General features: G+C 53.2%; 1 protein-coding gene across 1 annotated transcript; it reads left to right on the top strand.

The window, feature by feature from the left end:
• Positions 1-6: 6 nt before the first annotated feature.
• On the top strand, positions 7-22,065 carry CTSH (cathepsin H). Its single transcript, XM_017521261.1, has 12 exons — positions 7-143; positions 5,669-5,700; positions 7,521-7,629; positions 8,923-8,993; positions 9,901-10,005; positions 12,434-12,520; positions 13,380-13,435; positions 15,281-15,362; positions 16,587-16,655; positions 19,001-19,107; positions 20,714-20,839; positions 21,625-22,065. Exons 1-12 carry the CDS (start codon positions 53-55, stop codon positions 21,698-21,700), a joined length of 1,011 nt encoding a protein of 336 aa, XP_017376750.1. The 5' UTR covers positions 7-52; the 3' UTR covers positions 21,701-22,065.
• The last annotated feature ends 246 nt before the right edge of the window (positions 22,066-22,311 follow it).

Below are 22,311 nucleotides of genomic sequence, written 5' to 3'. Positions count from 1 at the left end.
TGCCGCCACCTCCGCCAGTCCCGGGCGCCAGAGTCCCTCCGCTGCCGACGGGATGTGGGCCGCGCTGCCGCTGCTCTGCGCCGGGGCCTGTCTCCTGGGAGCCCCGGCCCGCGGCGCCGCCGAGCTGTCGGTGAACTCCTTAGGTACGCGGGGGGGCGCCCTGGGCCCCGGGGAACCGGGCGGAGCTTTCCCCGGCGGAGGCCGGGGCTCTGCGCGCTGGCGGGGCAGGGGGTCTGGGAGCGGGGCGGCAGGCGGGCCCGGAGGAGCACGGGCGAGTGTCCGGGCGGCGCCCTAGCCTGGAATACCGGAGGAGCCCGCACTCCGTCCGCCCTCCGCTGAGTGCACACGGACTCCGATTGTCCCAGAGCTGCGCAGGGACTTCCCAGCCTTCCTAGCAGCTTCCCCGGGACTGGGCAACCAGGGGATCCCCGTAGTGTCGTGGGGTCCCATCTGCACAGCGGGCTGCCTGTTTGGAGGAGCAGATCCCTGGGCAACCGCACCAAGGAAAGCCCCGAGACCAGCGGTGCTTTTCCCGCACCCCAGGGCCCATGCTGTCAGGCGGAGCCCCAGGACTCCCTTGTTGGCCAGTCGGCCGTGACTGCAGCTTCCTGCTGCCCTTGCGCCCTGCCTGCTGGCCGGGCTCAGGCACCTCCCCCGGCTGAAGGCAAGGAGCCTGCTCTTCCCTACTGCCCCCTCCTTTCCTGCAGCCCCTGGTCCCAGCCTCAGCCCACAGGCTCTGAACTTAAAGACCACCTGCCCTCTTCGCAGAGGAGTCCAGAACCTAGGGAGGGGGTGCCCTGAGCCCTGGAGGAACGGGACAGGGCTTTCCTCCAGCGAGAGGCTCAGGGCATGGGACAAAGATCACTGAGGCTGAATCAATCTCAGGCAGAGGGTTGCCTCATTCCTTCCCACCTGCTTATAAAAGAAAGCCCCCCAGCCTTGTAAACCTCAGTGGGCCTCCAGCTCCAAGTCAGTTCCCGCCTAAGGAAAACTCCGCCCCCACAAGCGGGCTGTGTGGAGCAGGCTGGCACCGAGAAGCTGTCTGAATTCCAGAGTAGGGTTTGGCAAGCTTTTTCTGTAAGGCACAGTGGCTCACGCCTGTAATCCCAGCACTTTGGGAGACCGAGGAGGGTGGATCACGAGGTCAGGAGACCCAGACCATCCTGGCCAACATGTTGAAACCCCGTTTCTAATAAAATACAAAAATTACCTGGGCGTGGTGGCGCACACCTCTAGTCCCGGCTACTTGGGAGGCTGAGGCAGAAGAATCTCTTGAAAACAGGAGTTGGAATCACTCCAGCCTGGGTGTGTGGGTGACAGAGTAAGACTCCATCAAAAAAAAAAAAAAAGGGAATACTGTAGTTTCCTGTCACCTGCTCTAATCCAGGCAGGGCATACATCATGGCGCTTTCAAAAGTCCTAACGAGACTGAAATGGATCTATTCGAGGGTAGGGCACCGTTCACCAGCAGATTATTCTGGCCCCAGAATAATCTTCCTAGAGGCAAACAACCCTTGTCCTGAGTTGAAGACTGTCCTCCTCTAAAGCCTTCAGCTGCAGTAGGGCCCTTAATCAAGGTTTGGAATCCCCTGAAACCTTAAAGGGACCCATGTTGGGGAAATATGCATTTTTTCCCCTGGGAAATTGGCCATAGGTTGGTCTCTGGACCAGGTTCAAGACCCAGAAAAGGAGATATAAATGCTGTGTGGTAGTGATCTTCACACTGGAGGTGTGGGTCCTTGGTGGAACACAAAGATATTCCAAGTGATGCTGGCACAGAGAGTGTTCTGGGAATCCATTTACAGACCTTGTATTTCCAAATGCCCTCTTTGCTAAAACTGGGAGATAGCCCCTGAAGGCAAGGGGGGACCTCTTTCCTTTCATTCAATCTGAACCTGAACCCATGGGTATAAAAACAATAGGAACAGCTGGGTGTGGTGGCTCACGCCTATAATCCCAGCACTTTAGGAGGCTGAGGCAAGGGATCGCCTGAGGTCAGGAGTTCGAGACCAGCCTGACCAACATGGTGAAACCCCGTCTCTACTAAAAATACAAAAATTAGCCAGATGTAGTGGTGAGCACCTGTAATCCCAGCTACTCAGGCGGCTGAGGCAGGAGAATTGCTTGAACCTGGGAGGTGGAGGTTGCAGTGAGCCAATATTGCACCACTGCCCTCCAGCCTGGGCGACAAAGCCAGACTCCATCTCAAAAAAAATAATAAAAAGGAAGAAAGGGCTGGGTGCAGTGGCTCACGCCTATAATTCCAGAACTTTGGGAGGCCGAGGTGGGTGGATCACAAGGTCGGGAGATCGAGACCATCCTGGCCAACATGGTGAAACCCCTTCTCTACTAAAAAATACAAAAAAAAATTAGTTGGTCGTGGTGGCACGCACCTGTAATCCCAGCTACTTGGGAGGCTGAGGTAGGAGAATTGCTTGAACCTGGGAGGCGGAGGTTGTGCCATTGCACTCCAGCCTGGCACTTGGCAACAGAGCGAAACTCTGTCAAAAAAAAAAAAAAAAAAAGGAAGAAAGAAAGAAAGCATGTTGAGTGATAGAGCACCATGGAATTGGATGCACAGAAAGGAACGCAAAGAATTAAACGGCATTGCTCTTGAAAACTGCCTCCATTTCCAGCTGCCTCTTTGAGTAGGGTTTCCCAGCGCTTTGACCTATAAGAAACAAAAATAAGACCAGAATTATACTGACCCTTTCCTCAAACAATATTCACTCCTGAAAATATAAATCCATTGCGGGGGATGAGTAGTAGAGTCCTGTTTATCTCCGTAAGAGATACATTTCTGATACGATTTTATTTTTGATGTTTAACAATTGTTTTTCATAATGTATAATACATTTAAAATGTTTTAATCAGTTGGGACACTAATAATAATTATGGATAACTCAATCCATAATAAATTTTTATAATAGTTACAGATATGGGTCACAGGTAGTAAAAATCATTTAAATTTATACTTTTTATTGTTACAGAGAAGAATGGAAAAGTGATCAAGCATAAAAATTAGGATAAAATTGGCTGGGCGTGGTGGCTCACACCTGTAATCCCAGCACTTTGGGAGGCTGAGGATCACGAGGTCAAGAGATCGAGACCATCCTGGCCAACATGGTGAAACCCCATCTCTACTAAAAATACAAAAATTAGCTGGGCATGGTGGCACACACCTGTGGTCCCAGCTACTCGGGAGGCTGAGGCAGAAGAATCGCTTGAACCCAGGAGGCGGAGGTTGCAATGGGCTGAGATCGTGCCACTGCACTCCAGCATGGCGACAGAGCAAGACTCTGGTCTCAAAAAAAAAAAAAATTAGGATAAAATTGGGATAATATGCTGCCAGGTGGGGATGGAGACAGGTGTTGAAGGAGAAAAAGAAGCTCTGTAAAACATTTGATTCTGTTTTGTTTTGTATTTTTGAGTTGGAGTTTCGCTCTGTCGCCATGCTGGAGTGCAATGGCGCAATCTCGGCTCACTGCAACCTCCACCTCCCAGGTTCAAGCGATTCTTCTGTCTCAGCCTCCCAAGTAACTGCTATTACAAGTGCCCGCCTCCACCCTCAGCTAATTTTTGTATTTTTCGTAGAGACAGGGTTTTGCCATGTTGGCCAGGCTGGCTTTGAACTCCTGACCTCAGGTGATTCGCCCCACTTGGCTTCCCAAAGTGCTGTGATTATAGGCGTGAGCCACTGCACCTGGCCTAAATATCTGACTCTTTACAGAGAAGTTTGTTCAAGTTATTGATGGTGTATATCAAATCATCTTGGTATTTAGATTCCACTGTTCCACTGGCTGGCTTTAAAAGAATGATATAACAATCTTATTGTTCGATTTTTTCTTTTTTTTTTTGAGACAAAGTCTCCTGTCACACAGGTGGGCATGCAGTGGCCCTATCACAGCTCATTGCAACCTCAACCTCCTGGGCTCAAGCAATCCTACCGCCTAATTTTTTTATTTTTTTGTAGAGAGGAGATCTCACTCTGTTTCCCCAGCTGGTCTCAATCTCAAGGGATTCGTCTACCTCAGCCTCTCGAAGTGCTGAGATTATAGGCTTGGGCCACAGTGCCAGGCCTTACGTTTAAATCTCAATATTTGTAAGTTGGAATATGTCTTTGGAGGCGTTCAAATTTAAGATGAAATGTTTAGGCCGGGCGTGGTGGCTCACACCTGTAATCCAAGCACTTTGGAGGCCAAGGCAGGCGGATCACCTGAGGTCAGGAGTTCAAGACCAGCCTGACTAACATGGTGAAACCCTGTCTTAAAAAATTTAAAAAATGTTTAAAAATTTTAAATTTAAAAAAAGAAAAGGAAAAAATGAAATGTTTAGATAAGAACATACGTGGAGAAATATGGCAGGAATCCAAAAACAGCTGGCTGGCCTGCTTTCTAAAGTTTTTCCTTTGTCTTGTATGTTCTATTATGTTTTTGATACATAATATCTGTACATATTTGGGGGGTACATGTGAGGTTTTGTTTTTGTGAAGTCTCGCGGGAACACAGTCCTACCCATTAATGTTCACACTCTCTGTGGCTGCTTTTGAGCCACAGGGGCAGAGTTCAGTAGTTGTGGCAGAGACTATATAGACTGCAAAGCCTGAAATATTTACTACCTACCCCTTTAAGGAAAAAAAAATGCTAGCCCTTGAAGTAGATAGGTTTTTTTTTTTTTTTTTTTTTTGAGACAGAGTCTTGCTCTGTCACCAGGCTGGAGTGCAGTGGCGCAATCTTGGCTCACTGCAGCCTCCGCCTCCTGGGTTCAAGCGATTCTTCCGCCTCAGCCTCCTGAGTAGCTGGGACCACAGGCGTGTGCCACCACGCCCGGCTAATTTTTGTATATTTTTAGTAGACATGGGGTTTCACCGTGTTGGCCAGGATGGTCTCGATTTCTTGACCTCGTGATCTACCCGCTTTGGCCTCCCAGAGTGCTGGGATTACAGGTGTGAGCCACCGCGCCTGGCCCCCTTTTTTTTTTTTTTTGAGATGGCGTTTTGCTCTTGTTGCCCAGGCTGGAGTGCAATGGCACAATCTTGGCTCACTGCACCTCCCGGGTTCAAGTGATTCTCCTGCCTTAGCCTCCCAAGTAGCTGGCATTACAGATGCTCAGCTGATTTTTTGTGTTGTTAGTAGACACGAGATTTCTCTATGTTGGCCAGGTTGGTCTTGAACTCCTGACCTCAGGCGATCCACCCATGTGGGCCTCCCAAGGTGCTGGGATTATAGGCATGAGCCTCTGTGTCCAGCAGTAGGTTTTTAAATTAACTTCTTACTGAAATACAGCATCATACAGAAAAGGGCACAAATTATTGAGTATGCATTTCCACCACTTTTCACAATCTAAACACACTCGGGTAACCAGTCCCCAGATGAAGAAACAGAACATAAGCCAGAATCTCTTTCTGTGCCCCACCCAGTAGGCATAACCACCATCCTGACTTTTAACACCATTGATTAATAGTATGTAGTTTTTCACATTAATTTGAGGTAAGATACCAGGAAGAGTTGGGGTTTCTTTTTGCGTTCCGCATTATATAACACCATTTTTGGTGTTTAAAATTTAGCCCAGTTTTTGAAATGCAAATCAGCTCTAAAGTGGCCTGCTTTGCTCTAGACTCAACGTGACTGTGATACGCCCAGAACTAATTTTTGTTTTCTTTTTATAGAGAAGTTTCACTTCAAGTCATGGATGGCGAAGGTCAGTGCTCAACTTCTTCTTTCTGAACTTTTTCATTTCACAAAGTTTCCTGTTATTAAACCACACTGTACCACATTTAGACAATGAAAGAGGGAATTTCCAGCTTTGCCTAGTGGGGTTGTTCTAGACACTGAATTGGCCAAACACTGGGAAACATACAATTAAGTAAACTCCTTCCAAAAAGCGGTCCCAGGCGATGAAGCTGGCTGGCAGCCTTTCAAGCCCTGGGATTCATTTCTATATTTTGTATTCAAAGCACATTGTGGAGAATGTAAATTAGTACAGCCACTGTAAAGAACAGTATGGAAGTTCCACCAAAAACTAAAAACAGACTACCATATGACCCAGCAAGCCTGCTACTGAGTATATATCCAAAAGAAAGGAAATTAGTATAATGGAGAGATATCTGCACCCTCGTGTTTATCGAAGACATAGTCACAATAGCTGAGATATCGAATCAACCTATGTGCCTATCAACAGGTAAAGCAGACACGGTGTATATATACAATAGAAAATTAGCCGTAAAAAAGAAGGAAATTCTGTCATTTGCAGCAACATGAATGGAGCTGGAGGTCATTATGTTAAGTGAAATATGCATGTTCTCATTCATATGTGGAAGCTAAAACAGAGGATCTCGTGGAGAAAGAGTAGAAGAAGGACTACAGAGGCTAGACTGGGGAGGGAAGGGGGGTTGAAGATAAACTGATTCATGAGAACAAAAATTTTTTTTTAACCTTTTTTTTTGAGACGGAGTTTCACTCTTGTTGCCCAGGCTGGAGTAAAATGGCGCAATCTCAGCTCACTGTAACCTCTGCCTCCCAGGCTCAAGTGATTCTGTGCCTCAGCCTCCAAAGTAGCGGGGATTACAGGCACCTACCACATGGCCAGCTAATTTTTGTATTTTTAGTAGAGATGGGGTTTTGCCATGTTGGCCAGGCTGGTCTTGAACTCCTGACCTCAGGTGATGCACCTGCCTCAGTCTCCCAAAGACTGCCGGGATTATAGATGTGAGCCATCGCGCCCGGCCCAGAAATAACTAGATAGAAGAAATGAGACCTGATGTCCAACAAATCAGTAGATTTGACTGTAGTGAGCAATAATTTATTGTGTATTTCTAAATAGCTAGTAGAGAATCATTTGAATGCTCTCAGCATAAAGAAATGTTTAAAGTGGTGGATATCCCAATTACCTTGATTTGATAATTACACATTATGTGAATGTATCGAAATATTGCATGTACCGGAAAAAGTATACCTATGTGAATAAAAATATTATACACATTTTTTTAAAAAAAAACTGAAGCGCCCCCACAGCCTTCTTTAGAAAGAAAGAAAGGAGAAAAAAAATGATAAAAATAAAAATAAATAAAAAATAAATTTAAAAAATTAAAATAAAAAAAACAAAGCACATTGTGTCCTGGTCACAAAGTCAGTTGGAGAACACCAATGCATGTGCTTTTGGAAAATGGGGATTTCTGCCATAAACTTGGCCCAGCGCCAGCAGTGGCGTCCAGGAGTGCCCTGCATGTGCCAGGTCTGTTCACCAGTTCCTCTTGGACCGTGAGCTGACTTCCAGGCAGCTGTATGATCTTCATTCTGGCCACAGGTCCCTGAAGACAGGATTACTTTGTAACTTCCCAAATTTCTCAGCAGAGACGAAGGGCAGTGCTTCACACAGATTTGTTAACCCATTAACACAGATTTGGCCTGAGAATCACAGCAGAAAGAAAACTTTGATCCTTCCTCTTATGAAAACAAAAAAGCCTCCCTCTAGGGAGCCGCAGCCTGTTCCCTGACTTGCTGCCGCCGGTTTTGTTTTAGCACCATAAGACATACAGCCGGGAGGAGGAGTACCAGCACAGGCTGCAGACATTTGCCAGCAACTGGAGGAAGATAAACGCTCACAACAACGGGAATCACACATTTAAAAGTACGTGCACGCCTTCCTTCCTGGAAGCTAGTCAGTTACTGACCCAGCCCATGAAAGGGCCACTGGGGGCTTGTGGGTGAAGGGAGCCGAAGCCTGGGCTCTGAAGCTGTGTTTGGCTGACCTCTGATTGTGGCTCCACTGTCACTCCCTGTGTAATGTGGGATTATAAATTTGGGACAATGCCGATACTCCTGTGGGTAGTTGTGAAGTTTACAAGAGGCTCTGTAGAAACCCCTGTCCGATTCCTGCCATCTGGGGGTTCAGCCTAAAAGCCAAGCTGTGTCTTTGCATTGTTGCAGGGGATAGGGCCTCTTCAGACACGTGCTCTGAGCCCATGAGCGAGCAGCCCCTGGGAACATCTGCTTTCACTCTGAATTAATTTCACTAGAAACCCACACACACGTCCAGCGTATTTGCTGAGGACTCTGAGAAATGTTGGTAATTGACTAAATCAGGAATATAGGCATCAAGCATGAGCTGGAAGGAAATGGGCGTGAACCTCATTTCTGCCCAGTCCTAGCATGTGACCTTCAGGTATGCTAACATAGGCAGTAAAGCAGAAATGAGGCCGGGTGCGGTGGCTCACACTGGTAATCCCAGCACTTTGTGAGGCCGAGGTGGGTGAAACACTTGAGGTCAGGAATTCAAGACAAGCCTGACCAGCATGATGAAACCCCATCTCTACTAAAAATACAAAACTTAGCCAGGCATGGTTGCGGTCACCTGTAATCCCAGCTTCTCAGGAGGATGAGACAGGAGAATCGCTTGAAACTGAGAGGCAGAGGTTACAGTGAGCTGAGATCGCACCACTGCAACTCCAGCCTTGGAGACACACCAAGACTCAGTCTTTAAAAAAAAAAAGAAAAGAAAAAAAGGCAAACATGATTACACACCCCCTCCTGGGACCATGTGGAGACCGAATTAGGCAGCAGGCAGGAAGGCCCCGGCACTGGTGAAATGGCTCTTTACCTAGCCATCCACCAGACTCACCAGGGGAGTATCTAAAAAAGTGAGTGCCCAGGCCCCACCCGAGACCAACTGTATTGGCATCTCTGGAGTACGGCCCAGACATCTATACCATTGAGAAGCTCCCCAGATGTTTTAGAAGCACCGTGAGGGCTGACCTCAGTGTACTGAATTATATTAAATACAGAAATTTAAAGGAGATGAGTTGCAGTGGTTCTAAATAGGACACAGGTAAACAGGAGGTTTCATCATTGTTTCTTATTTCTTCATTAGTGAGTCACTAACTGTCTCTGTTTTTGGTTTTATTTTCTCCTTCTCTTTTTTCAGTGGCAGTGAACCAATTTTCAGACATGAGCTTTGCTGAAATAAAACACAAGTACCTTTGGTCAGAACCTCAGGTAGGTATAATTCATTGCAACCAAATCTGAATCTTTTTACTGAAATCTTTGGAATAAATTTGGTGCCTGCTCTGTTCTAGGCAGATTCAGTCCCATCCCCCAAATGCAGCTGAGGGTGTCCCCGGATTCGTTGGAGGAACCAGAGGAGTCAGCTCTCAGCAGTCCCTCAGTCCAGGCCCATGTCATTAGCAATGTGGACCCTTAACTTAGATCTACCTGATTAAAATATAGATGCTCAGTTAAAAATGAATTTCAGATAAACAACAAGTAATTCTTTAGCATAAGTATATTCTCAATATTGCACAGGATGTACGTACACTACAAAGTTATTCATTGTTTACCTGAAATTCACATTTAACCAGGTGAGCTGTATTTTTATTTGCTACTTCTGTCTACCGTGTCCTAATGCTCTGGACCCTCAAGGGGACATACCATTTAGCATTTGGGACTCACAGACAGGAGAAGGAAGGCTCTGACAGCATCGGCCTTCCTCATTCTCTCTTGGAGTTTCCATCCTTTTTTTTTTTTTGACACAGAGTTTTGCTCTTGTTACCCAGGCTGGAGTGCAATGGCGCGATCTCGGCTCACCGCAACCTCCGCCTCCTGGGTTCAGGCAATTCTCCTGCCTCAGCCTCCTGAGTAGCTGGGACTACAGGCACGCGCCACCATGCCCAGCTAATTTTTTGTATTTTTAGTAGAGACGGGGTTTCACCATGTTGACCAGGATGGTCTCGATCTCTTGACCTCGTGATCCACCCGCGTTGGCCTCCCAAAGTGCTGGGATTACAGGCTTGAGCCGCCGCACCCGGCAGAGTTTCCATCTTTATACAGTTCTTCTTGCTGTCAGAAAGGTTTTTAGTTTTGGTTTTGGTTTTTTTCCTGAAAATAATGTGTTTGGTTGTTCCAGAATTGCTCAGCCACCAAAAGTAACTACCTCCGAGGTACTGGTCCCTATCCACCTTCCATGGACTGGCGGAAAAAGGGAAATTTTGTCTCACCCGTGAAAAATCAGGTATGCCTGGCGATCTCCATCCTCTTCCCGAAAACAGCCACACTCCCAGACAATACACCAGGAAGGGCCACTCAAAAGGTCCACAGAACCACGGCAAGCACCTCCCTGCCTGTTTTCCCTCCGCCTCCTTCCAGCCCTCTTCCTTTGAAAGGCTGGGGAGGTCGCCAGTTCTCTGAGCCGCTCTGGAGGATGCAAAAGCTCCCCTTTATTAGGCTAAAGTGGTCGCCGATCCTTCCAGCACCCCCCCTCCCTTGAGAGTTTATTTCCCCATACCCTAGATTTCCCCACTGAGAAAATCTGGGGTATGGGGAAATCCCAGGTCTCTCCCACAGAGCCACCCAAAACATCCTGTTCCCCATGTTGCCAATCCGAGAACCCCATGCATCTCCTCTTGCCGCCTCCATCCTCTCGGAGCCACCAGGGTCCAGCCCCTGCGCTGGGTGGCCGCCGCCCTCTGATTAGTCCAAGTCTCCTGCATCACAAGCTTCTCAGAACAGAGGCTGGCATCCACGGCCTGCGCTGTGGGGCACAGCACCCCTGCAGGGCACAGTGGGCTTGGCAAGGTGAGAGGCCCCGCCTTCCTCCATGGGGGAGCTGGAGGGTCTCAGCAGGCCTGTCCTGGAGAGTCTGGACCCTGCCCCCCCCCGCTGTTCTTCCTGCCTGCTGCGGCCCCTCCCTCCCCAGCAGTGACTGTGTCTCGGCCTTCTTCAGAAAAACGCGGACCTCTGGAGTCCAGGAAATATGAGGGGAAGGTTTCCTTCCTGGAAACTCCTGGCTTTCCATCGAAATTCTCCATAAGAAATGTTTTTTCACTTTCTAAAAAGCCGCACAGCACAGCTTTAAATCCTCCCAGGCTCGCAGCGTTCCTGGAGCCTGCCAAGTGTTGGATATTTAACTAGCACCCAGGAGGCAAAGCAAACTCCCCTTGCAGCAGGAGGCGGGGCAGGAGGCTGCCTTTGCCCCTGTGACCCTAGGGCTCCTTTTAGGCCCTCTGAGAACCACAGGACAGTTCAGTTCATAGTAAGGGTGGGAACCTCAACCGGCTCACACTGGACAGGTGGGAAGGGGAGGTCTGGCAAGAATTCTCCAGGGCCTCCTATTAACTGCTCCCGGGCCATCAGGCAGGACCAAGCCGGCTGGGTGGGGGTGGCATGAGGTGCTTCCTGTCGCAGATGTGTGCCATCTCTTACTGTGGCCGCTGTGTGGGGACAGGGACGGACAGCAGCCTCTACAGCGTCCAGCCGCTCAGCACCCCCCGTTGAGAGTTTCTGTCTTGATGGAGGGGGAGCCTGAGAGGAAAGGAGGTTTGCCTGAGGTCCAAGGTCAGTAAGTGACGACAGAGACTTAAAACCAGGTCCCTTCCCCAAGCCCAGCGCCCGAGGCTCAACCCACCTGTCTCCTTCAGCAGTGGGCGTGGTCTCACCAGACCGACCCCCTCCTCTCCCTGGCTGGAGAGGGATGTGAAGGAAGAGACCGGGGGAGGTCAGCATGAACCTGGGGTGATGATATGGGAGGCAGGAAGGGGGCCTGGAGACTTTTCACAAGTATAAGATGGAAGACTGATCCAGACAGGGGAGCAAAGAGATGAGCCTGAGAGAAATCCTAACAGCAGCCGCCAGCACTGTGCCCCCAGGGGACTGCTGATCAGCAGGACCTGACCTAACGCTGCGAATGCCCCACCATCACCAGCCCTGGCCATTCCCACTTTGCAAGCGATGAAGTCAAGGCTTCAAGAGGGGAAGTGACTGGCGCAGGTCACCCACCTGGTGTATGGCAGAGCTGGGATGTGACCCAGGCAGGCCGGCTACAGCCCCAACCCCTGTCCCTCATCTTATTCTGGAGGTGTTGTGAATAAGGGGGCTGGGCAGCAGCAATGAACTATCAGAAGGTGGACGGGGCGGGTCCCCCAGAGTCTGGGGTATCAGGGCTGTCTGAGTGGCGTCGTCTGGCAGTGAGTTGAATGTCTGAGGCTGAGTGGAGGTCAGCACTGAGGCTGGGGTTGGGGGAGCTGTTAGTTTAGCAGGACTGTGGACAGAATGAGATTGGAGGTGGAAAGGAGAGAAAAGATTCTACAAACGGAACTTTGGGGCATCCTTCCGCAGCGAACAGTGGGGAGAACAGGAGCCAGCTGAAGATCGAGCAGGAGGAGGGCCAAAAGATGCAGAATGGGGTGGGCGATCAGGCCCTCGCAGGACGGTGGGGATTGGCCACCAAGGGGCAGGGACTGGGAGTCCACAGGCGCTGGTCAGAGGCCGCCTGCTGCTTCTGCTCCTTTGCAAGCCTCTCAGGGCTTGTGAGGCTCAGAACGCACAGATTTGGAATAGGGCTTTGTAAACTGTCAAGGAACATGGGGACTCTGGGGCTCTGGCAGCGCTGTCTCACGGTGTCCCTGTCACTCACGTCTTCTGCCCTCCCCTGGCCTTTCCAGGGTGCCTGCGGCAGTTGCTGGACTTTCTCCACCACGGGGGCCCTGGAGTCTGCGATCGCCATTGCAACTGGGAAGATGCTGTCCTTGGTAAGAAATCAGCACGTGGGCCGCCCCTGCAGAGGACACCCAGCCTGCTGCAGGGCAGGCCTGAGCTGTTGGTCTCCCTGGGGCACTGGCTACGGGCACTGTTTCAGGCGGACCCAGATGCGCCAGCCTTGTGGACATCTGGCCTAATAATTTCAAATGATGCTTCCCCGGGAGGGATCTGAGTTTATTAAGGCACCAGCTCAAGGGCCCATTCCCAGGTGGATCTGGGTGGTCCTTAGCTTGACAGCCTGGAGCCTTCCCTGAGTAGGGATTCAGAAAGGCGGCCCCTGCCTGGTGGGTATCTGTCTAGGAGCTACGCCCTTCCCAGCAGCCCCAGTCGTCTTCATGAGGGAAGAGCCGGGACCTATGCATCCATCCCCTCGCCCGCGAGAGAGGGCTGAGGCATCCAAAAGAACTGGCCTAGTCCCCGCCTCTGTGTAGGAAGGAGGGAGAGTGCACAGCAGGTGTGGTGAGGCCATAAGGGCCCTGGGTTGAGGACAGGTGGGGGCAGGGTCTCTGGCTGGGCCTGTCTCCCCCATCCTATACACCGCCGTGTGACCTCACACTCTGCTCGTGTGGGCATACCTACAGGCCAGGGGCTCGGACCCAGCAGCCTTTGCCCCCCTCACCTTCCCTGGCTGCCCCTGCTTCCTGAACCCCTCCCAACACGTGCCGGCTGCTGGGCTGGCACTGCAGGACCTATAGCAACTGTCCCTGCCCTTGGGGAGTTTATAATCTGGTCACCTTGACATAGCACTGATGGGGCCGCAGATGTGGCTCAGCCGGGGAGGCTCAGTGCCTTGTGCCAAAGCCTCGATGGCTTCTCAGCCCGCAGCTCACCGGTGTGTCCTTCTCCCAGGCCGAGCAGCAGCTGGTGGACTGCGCCCAGGACTTCAACAATCACGGCTGCCAGGGGTATGTCCCTGACTAGGAGGGGCCCAGAACCTCTCCACATTTCCCACGGATCGCTTCGACAGGACCCAGTGTGTGCCGGCTCTGCCACAGATACACGCCCACCACTGCCCCGGGCGGTGGCACCACGGCCTCTGTTGCACAGGCGCAGTCACCTCACATGGCCAGGTCTCAGCCAGGACAGGGCAGGGCTGGACCCCGAGCCCAGGCCTCTGTCCGCTCTCCACTGTCTCACCTGGCTCTCACTCCACAGCGAGGTCAGCCTCACCCGCCACCAAGGCCTCTGAAAGAGTGGCCAACGGGATTAACAGAGGGAGCAGCACCATTACCTGTCATCCCCCAAACCCGAGGTCCACACGCGGAGGCAGGGTTGGCTTTTCGATGAACTCGCTGAAGTTCAAGCCTCCCTAGCTCGTCGCAACCTGCGAGCAGGAGGCGACCGTGGATCAGGGCTGGTCCTCACCTGGGCCCGCTTTCCTGGCCCACTCTAAGCAGGCTGCCAGGAGTTTGCCGACGTTTCTGTGGTGACCCCAGCGCTCCCTTCATGCAGAGCTCTGGGACAGTTCTGCGGTGTTTGCTCACCTGGCACGTGGTGTGCATAAAGCCCTGGGGCGCCCTGCCTGGCTCCCGCCACCTCCCTGGGGACCATCCCTCTTCCAGGCCAGCCCCTCTGAGCCGGTTCTTCCTCCTCCTGCAGGGAGCTGTGCTGTGGGGGAATGAGTCCTGGGGGCCCGGGGTGAAGTCACAGCCTGCTCAGTGTCCCTTTCCTCTCCACAGCTTAGAAACCCCACCCATAACAAGAATCTGACATTTTGGCACTCTGAGGTCCCACTGTTTTTTCTTTTTTTTTTTGAGATGGAGTCTCGCTCTGTCCCCAGGCTGGAGTGCAGTGACGCGATCTTGGCTCACTGCAGCCTCCGCCTCCTGTGCTCAAGTGATTCTCCTGCCTCAGCCTCCTGGGTAGCTGGGACCACAGGCCTGTGCCCACACCCAGCTAGTATTTTCAGTAGAGACGGGGTTTCACCATTTGGCCAGGCTGGTCTCAAGCTCCTGACAGGTGATGCACCCGCCTCGGCCTTCCAGTGTGTTAGCATTACAGGCATGAGCCACTGCACCCAGCCTGTTCTTCAAAGCAGTCTGCTTTGGTTCAGGACAGTACTTCCTTTTCTCATTCATGCAACAAATGTCATGAAGCACGCGCAGTGTGTAAGCACTGGTGTACAACGCTCAGCAGAACTCAAGGAGCGCACATTCTGCCAGGCTCAGACAGACTACGGTCAAGGCTAGGCTAGGTCAGACGGTGCTGAATGCTATGGAGAGAAACAGCAGGGACGGGGATTGCTGGGCAGCTGCGGAGTTTTTATTTATTCGGGGAGGCCATGTGAGGTAGACAAAGACCCACCTTTGTAACCACTTCCTAGCTTTGGCTCTGTGGCCCTGGGCCTCTTTGCCTCAGCAAATGACAGCATCCACCCCACGGGATCGACATACGGGGTCAGGGAGTCGCGGCTGGGAAGCACCTGCCCAGGGGGCGTGGCCATGGCAATGACAGTGCCCTGGCTGATGCTGTTGACCTTGGTGTGGGGCTGTGCGCTCCTGACAGGGCAGCTGGCCTTGAGGGGTCCCTGTCCCACTGAGGCACATTTGGGCTGCTCCTTGGACTCCGGTGGCCTCCCCTGAGTTTGCTGAGTCTTATCCCAAGGCCTCTCAGAGACCCCCTCTGCCACTGGGACCTGCCCAACCAAGCCCCAGCCTGCCAGGGCAGACATCTCACCCATGCCAGCCCCCGCAGGCCCCGCCTCTATCAGAGCGACCCCAGGTGGGCTCAGCGGTGTGTCCTTCTTGCAGGGGTCTCCCCAGCCAGGCTTTCGAGTACATCCTGTACAACAAGGGAATCATGGGTGAAGACACCTACCCCTACCAGGGCAAGGTAACTCCTGGCAGCCTCCGCTCTGTCTTCCCGACACACAGCGCACCTAGTTCACTCCCTCCCAGCCTTGGAAGACATCCCTTCTCCCCCCACCTCCCTTCTGCCAGAATTCTCACGGTTGTCTGTGCCATCCACATTCTTCCTTCCCTCGTCCACCTACCCGAGCCCACTGTTCTCACCAGCCCAGGGGCCTCTCATCACCTCACCCCATGCCCGCTCTGTGGCACCTTCTCTCTCCTTCCTGAGCCGGCCTTCTCAGGACCCCTCCCTCCCCACCTTCCTGGCTCCTCTCCCTCCTGCCGTGAGCGCCATCCTCTGGCCTCTCCCCTCTGTCTGTGCAGTCGGCCTCTTGCACTAAGGACCCTCTTGGGGCCCACCCCTGGCCTTCACCCTCCCAAGGCTGCTGGACCTCCCCGCCATCACCTCCACCCAGCCTAGCCACAGCCGAGCACCGTTGCCCCTCCCCATTTCCCCTTGCACTGCGTCCCTTGGAATCTCCTGGGTGCCCACAGTCCTGTGGGGCCGGTCCCCTCCCGGCCCTCCCTGCTGCCAGCCTGCGGAGCCCACAGACCCCACACAGCGCCTTTAGCCCATCCGTGTTGCTGACCACTCAGACCTGGGCTTTTCTACTCCATGGAGGGTGCCCTTCCCAGGCCTCTCAGACCCAGCTCCTGCCGTGATCAGAACGCTGCAGAGGCTCCACGCAGCCTTCAGGAGAAAGCCCAGACTCTGCACCAGTGTCCCTGTCCCATCTCCCTTACTCCCCTGCCTCACCCACAGGCCTCATGCTCATCCCTGAACACCAGTCCTGTCCCTCGTCCCTCTCCTGCCTTGGAAGGGCTGCGCTTCCCTCCTTGTGACCTTACCCCTGCACCTGCCTCTCGCCAGCGTTGTTTGCTGGGCTGGGACTGTCACCACTCCCCTGCCACACAGGCTCTGACTCAGCCTTCACTTCTGAGAGAGTTTCCTCAGGCTGGGTCAGGCCCCTCCCCAGGCTCCCACCACACACCCTGTGTGCCCACCTCTGCCAAAGCCAGCACAGGACCACCTGCCACCAGACCCTGAGCTCCTTGAAGACAAGGATGCTCTAATTCTCTCTGACATGATCCCACCCCCCAGGCCCTTGCACGTCTTGTTTTGCTTAGTTAATGTTATTGAACTGCAAGGGGACGCTGAGACTTCAGGTCCCTCACCTCTATTTCATGCCCTTTGCATCCTCAACAGGACAGTGACTGCAAGTTCCAGCCCGGAAAGGCCATCGGCTTTGTCAAGGATGTCGCCAACATCACAATCGTGAGTGCTGATCCCTCTCTGGGATAGGGAATGCGTTGTGATGAGGAGGTCGCTGTCACACTGTCAGATGGCCAGCGGGCCCAGCAGGGCAGCCCTCTGGCAGCACGTCCCATGGTTGACGAGTTCAGGTCATCACTGGATCTCAGTCGCCGTAACGGTGGCAAGGCGGGCGATGGGAGGGAGAGTGCAGACTGGCCCTAGGCGATTAGTATCATTATTGCCTCATCTGATAGATGAGGAAACCGTGGCTCCGAGTGGCAGGTCTCTGGTTCCAAACTCCAGCTCCGCATACACCTCCCTTCTATTTTCTTGCCTGTAAAATGCAAGCAATTGTTGACATCTTGCGGAAGATGTCATGAGCACGTGCTTGACACAGCGCATGTGAGACTGAGGACAATCTGTCTTGTCCCACAAGACAGGTGGGCAGATCACTTGAAGCCAGGAGTTCAAGACCTGCTGCGTGTATGTCACTCAGGATGAGCCAGGCCCTGCTGCAGTAACAGCCACACCCAATCTGAGTGGCTGACAACAGCCAAAGGGGGTGTGGCACTCCTGCACCCCTGCACAGCTTAGGGAGGGTGGTGTGTGCTCGGTGCCGTTGGCCTCTCGCCAGGACTAGAGAGAAACAGAATGGTAACTGACGCCGCAGCTCTAAAGCCAAAACAAGCGCAGTCACATGGACCTCACATGAACAGGGAAGTGGTAGTCTCAGCCTGCTTGTCCCAGAGAGAACTGGAACGTGAGTGAGCGCCCTCAGGACTCCAGTGCGCATGTGTGCAAGTGTGGGAGGGTGTGTGTGCGGAGCGGAGGCATAGCCCTCAGGTTGCGTGTGTGCCCACAAATATATGTGCACTTCACAAACGCGCTATATATGTAATGACAGCAGCTGCCATTTAGTGGAAGCATGTACCAAGCTCTCAGCAGTACCAGCTTAACTTGGTGGAGTACTTCCAGGCACTGTACCAACCATCAACCTAGACCCGTGCTGGCCCTAGATGAGTATGTTTATTACCTCATTTGATAGATGAGGAGACAGAGGCTCCGAGTGGTTCAGTAACACGCCCAAGGCCACAGAGCTGGGAAGTGGATGCCAGATTTGAACTAAGAGTATGTCATTCTAGAACCAGGGCTCAGCGCCTTGACAACATACAGCCCACACCTGCACTCAGGATGTCACCGTCTTCAGAATGTAGCTGCTGTCACTCAGGCTGGCTGCTCTGGGCCATGATATCTCACTGAGAGGGGAACTCGGGGCTCAGAGGTATCCCTTTGCGTGGTCCCCAGGAGAGAGGGCCTCATTGGTGACAGCTGCAGGGCTCTGAAGGCCAGAAGTGGCAGGAAATGTGCCACCTGTCTGCAGCAGGCGTCACCCCTGTGCCGGGCCAGCCTCTGTGCCCTCCGTGTCTCAGATATGCCCCGACCTGTCGGGCCCACGAGGCCTCGTCCACGGGCCAGGAAGGAAGGCAGTCCCCTGCCAGGCAGCTGCTTGCTTTACAGCTGAGTCTCTGTCCACCCCTCCAGGGAGGCAGGACTGAGGGAGGCTGGGCGTCCCTTCCTCCAGCACCTGTTTCCCTTCAGCAGGGCCCTGGCCTCAGTGCAGGTAACTTCCACCCTCATTTCCACTCCTAGAGGTCTCTGCGTTAGCGCACCCTAACCCAGCCGCCCCATCCCAGAAGCTCTAAAAAGTGCCGATGCCTGGGACCCGCCCTGCCGACAATGTTGTAGTCGGTCTGGGGCGCAGCCTGGACTTGGGGGTTTTTTAAGGTTCCGCATGGGGTTCTAACTGCTACTGTCACCTGGCCTCTGAGCTCATTTCAAAGCTGCAGCCTCCAGGAAGCTACCGACTTCCTGCCACCTTCCTTCCCACTTGGAGGGGACAGGACCTACTCAGAAGGCAACAGCCCTTGGCTGGGTCTTCTCTTGTTCCCACAGCCATCTGTGACCTACCTGTCCATGGTTTATTACCCCCACGTTCTACCAGCACGGCTTTGTAGACTGGGTTTGTGGGTGCAGGGAGTCCTGGGGTGGCAGTAGGGACATCACGCCCATCTCTGCACCCCTGAGAGCTGCTGGCCCAGGAGAGAGCCTCAGGGAATGATGGAATGAGAGAGTCCACGCTGAACATCATGGTCCCTGTCCCAGAGGGTACAGGGTTTCCTAGGAGCAGAGTTGGGCAGAGGAACGAGAGATGGCCAGACAAACTGAGCCGAAGACGGGAATGGAGGGAAGCCGCAGGGGAGCTCGTTCTGGCCATCTGCGCCACTCTGGGCCTCTAGCCCCTTGCTGGAGGCAAAAGTCTGTGCTGTGAAGGGAGCAGGGGTGACAGGCGGATCTTGTCTCCACAGTATGACGAGGATGCGATGGTGGAGGCCGTGGCCCTCTACAACCCCGTGAGCTTTGCCTTCGAGGTGACACACGACTTCATGATGTATAAACGGGGCATCTACTCCAGGTGAGCCGGGGTCCCAGGAGCCAGGAGGGACAGTGGGGAGGGGCTGGGTGGGCCTCCTCACACCCCTCTCGTGAGACTTATCGAAGCCTAGACTCCTGGGTGTCAGACCCCTCGTGACACCTGCCAGGCGCTGGGCATTTTACACACCCCTCAGTTAATCCTCACACAGCCCCAAGGGCCAGGAACCACGGCCTCTTCTCATGGCAAAGGAGAGGGAAGTTCAGAAGGGTTACAACAGACCCAAGCCACCTGGCTAGTTATAGCTAGGGCCAAAATGTGAAGCTCTGTGCTGCTTCACAGAAGAGCTGCCTCCAGTTTTAAAAAACCCATATTCAGGCCGGGCGCGGTGGCGCATGCCTGTAATCCCAGCACTTTGGGAGGCTGAGGCGGGTGGGTCACCTGAGGTCAGGAGTTCGAGACCAGCCTGACCAACATAGAGAAACCCCATCTCTACTAAAAATACAAAATTAGCCGGGCGTGCTGGGACATGCCTGTAATCCCAGCTGCTCAGGAGGCTGAGGCAGGAGATTTGCTTGAACCTGGGGGACCAAGGTTGCAGTAGCAGAGATTGTACCATTGCACTCCAGCCTGGGCAAAGAGCAAAAGTCTGTCTCAAAAAAATAAACATAAAAATAAAATAAAAACCATGTTCAGGCCAGGTGTGGTGGCTCATGCCTGTAATCCCAGCACTTTGGGAGGCCGAGGCAGGCAGATCCCTTGTGGCCAGGAGTTTGAGACCAACCTGGTCAACATGACTAAACTCCTTCTCTACTAAAATTACAAAAACCATATAGCCGGGCGTGGTGGTGCATGCCTGTAATCCCCGCTACTAGGGAGGCTGAAACACAGGAATTGCTTGAGCTCGGGAGGAGGAGGTGGCAGTGAGCCAAGATCGAGCCCCTGCACGCCAGCCTTGGGGACAGAGGGAAGCTCTGTCTCAAAAAAAAAGAAAAAGAAAACCCGTGTTCAGAAATTTGAAGACGTAAAATAGGGAGGAGAGCGTAGCAGCCTCACGCAGCAGGGTCCTGTGCTGGAAGAGTCAGCCAGGCTTCTTCAGAGAAACCAAGCTCACCCGCACCTCTTAGCCCCATTTCCCTCCCTTCATCAGCCTGCCCATTAACACTGCTCAGGTCTGTGCCCTCTGCTCCCTCCCTGAGGCTCCGCCCCAGCCACCATTGTCCTCGGGCCCCCAACGCCCCCACACACTGGTCCAGCCTCCACTGGGAGCCATCTGCCTTCTGAAACCCTCCTCTTGCCACGCCAACCTTTAAATACAGCAGCGTCCCTGCTGTCCCCGGGTCCGAGCCTGGCGGGGACCCTCATGATCTGGTCCTCCCCCTTTCTTCACGCTTATCTGCCATTACACCCTGCAGCCCCACCCCAGCTGCACCATTGCACTCCACCCTAGGCGATAGAGTGAGACTCCATCTCAAAAAATAAATAAAAAAGAAAAGAATTCTCTCCTGGTGATTAAATCACCACCTTACAGGCCTCCCTGGCCCCCCGTGGGGAACACTGCTCTGAAGCATTTGAAGAGGCATTGGATGGGACCGTCATGCCTTTATCCCTCCCCTAGGATCGCCTCGTTTTTAATTTTGTTTTCCAGTACTTCCTGCCATAAAACTCCAGATAAAGTTAACCACGCAGTACTGGCTGTTGGGTATGGAGAAGAAGACGGGATCCCTTATTGGATCGTGAAAAACTCTTGGGGTCCTGAGTGGGGAATGAACGGGTAAGCAGCTCCCAGGTCTCACTGCAGGGAGGGGGACACTGCTGAGGCCTGGAGGCCCGTCTCTTCCACCTCAAAGTTACGGCTTCGACAGACAAGCTGCTCAGCCGGGCATAGCCCAGGCCGTGGGGAAAGGGAGCGTGTGAGCGCAGCCTCCGCATCTCCAAGCCCCCATTCGCAGCCCTCACAGAGCCCCAGGTCTTCAGGACGGCTGCAGGGAGGGCAGGAGGCCGGCTGCCTCAGAAGGATCTGTAATCGCTGCTGGGAAAACAGCTGAGAACTCTGAACTCTGTTAGCACGAAGTCGGTGTCTGGGAGGATCCGTCTTTGAGAAATCAAGGCAACAAATGTACTCCTGAACAGGGACAGCCCCTCCTCCTAGGAGAAAAGGCTGGCATGTGCCGCCTGGGTGTCTATGTGGCCATGCCTCTGTCCTGTCCTCCCGGACCATATCCTCATCTGAAAAGGAGAGCTTACATGTTCCCTCGGGATCCTAGTGGTTAAATAGCTGTGTGAGAGCCCAGCCAGGCTAAGAAGGGGCCCTCGGTAAATTTTCGGGAAAAGAGGGGTATGGATCATTCATTTAGCAGCCAAGGAGAGGGAAGAATGAATTATTCACAAAGTCAGGTCAACAATTTACTGCTGGTCAAATAAACTGAATGCTGCTGTTCTATAATAAATTCAGAGGGTCTCATCCTTGGAGTCAGCTCTTGGTGAGCAGCAGAACATTCTAGAAAGGCCTGTGGTGAGGAGACCACCGGCCGGGCCTCAGCTCCTCTCTCTGCCCAGGTACTTCCTCATCGAGCGTGGGAAGAACATGTGTGGCCTGGCCGCCTGCGCCTCCTACCCCATCCCTCTGGTGTGAGTCGTGGCAGCCGAGCGGCGGACTGGCAGAGATGGAGAGGAATGGGCAGCCTGGGCCTGGGTGGAGATCCTGCCCTGGAGGAAGCTGTGGGGAGATGGACCGGGCTGCCCAGCTTTCTGCCCTCACCTCCGTGTGCAGCCTGGAAACCTACAGAGAAGAAGGAGTTCCACCATGAGCTCACCCGCATCTGTGACCCAGAGGTCACCAGCCGTGTGCCTTAGTGTCGTTCTTAACAGACTCAAACCACATGGACCATGAATATTCTTTCTTTCCAGAAGGGCTACTTTCCACACACAGAGTGCTCCGTGCACTCTCTTTCTGTATTCATTGTTCAATAAACACTGAATGATCACCTCCCTGATGGAGCAGGCTGGTCACGGACCATGACTCAGACGGGGTCCATCCTCAACGCTCAGTCCCCCAGGAGGGAGGCATCACGGGGTGCCCAGGCTCTGGCTGGGAGGCTGGTGGGGGTGCTGGTGGTATTGTCCACCAGATGGGGTCTTCGGGACGAAGAGCACGTTTAATTTGATATCTTGACTATTTGCCCCCAACCTGAGTGGGGAAGTGGAGAGGAGAAAAACTGGCCATGCTGCGGCAGAGGCAGGATT

This window comes from Cebus imitator, unplaced genomic scaffold (genome assembly GCF_001604975.1).
Source record: "Cebus imitator isolate Cc_AM_T3 unplaced genomic scaffold, Cebus_imitator-1.0 Scaffold1015, whole genome shotgun sequence".
Classification (NCBI taxonomy): domain Eukaryota; kingdom Metazoa; phylum Chordata; class Mammalia; order Primates; family Cebidae; genus Cebus; species Cebus imitator.
Note: the sequence above shows the minus strand (reverse complement) of the source record. Positions and strands in the feature narration are given on the sequence as shown.

What these genes read in the sequence shown, in the direction of transcription:
- CTSH (XM_017521261.1), top strand. Translation starts at nt 53, where the DNA reads ATGTGGGCCGCGCTGCCGCTGCTCTGCGCCGGGGCCTGTCTCCTGGGA. An exon ending in TCAAGTCATGGATGGCGAAG is followed by an intron (nt 5,701 to 7,520) that starts GTCAGTGCTCAA and finishes GTTTTGTTTTAG; the next exon opens with CACCATAAGACATACAGCCG. An exon ending in CCTACCCCTACCAGGGCAAG is followed by an intron (nt 15,363 to 16,586) that starts GTAACTCCTGGC and finishes CATCCTCAACAG; the next exon opens with GACAGTGACTGCAAGTTCCA.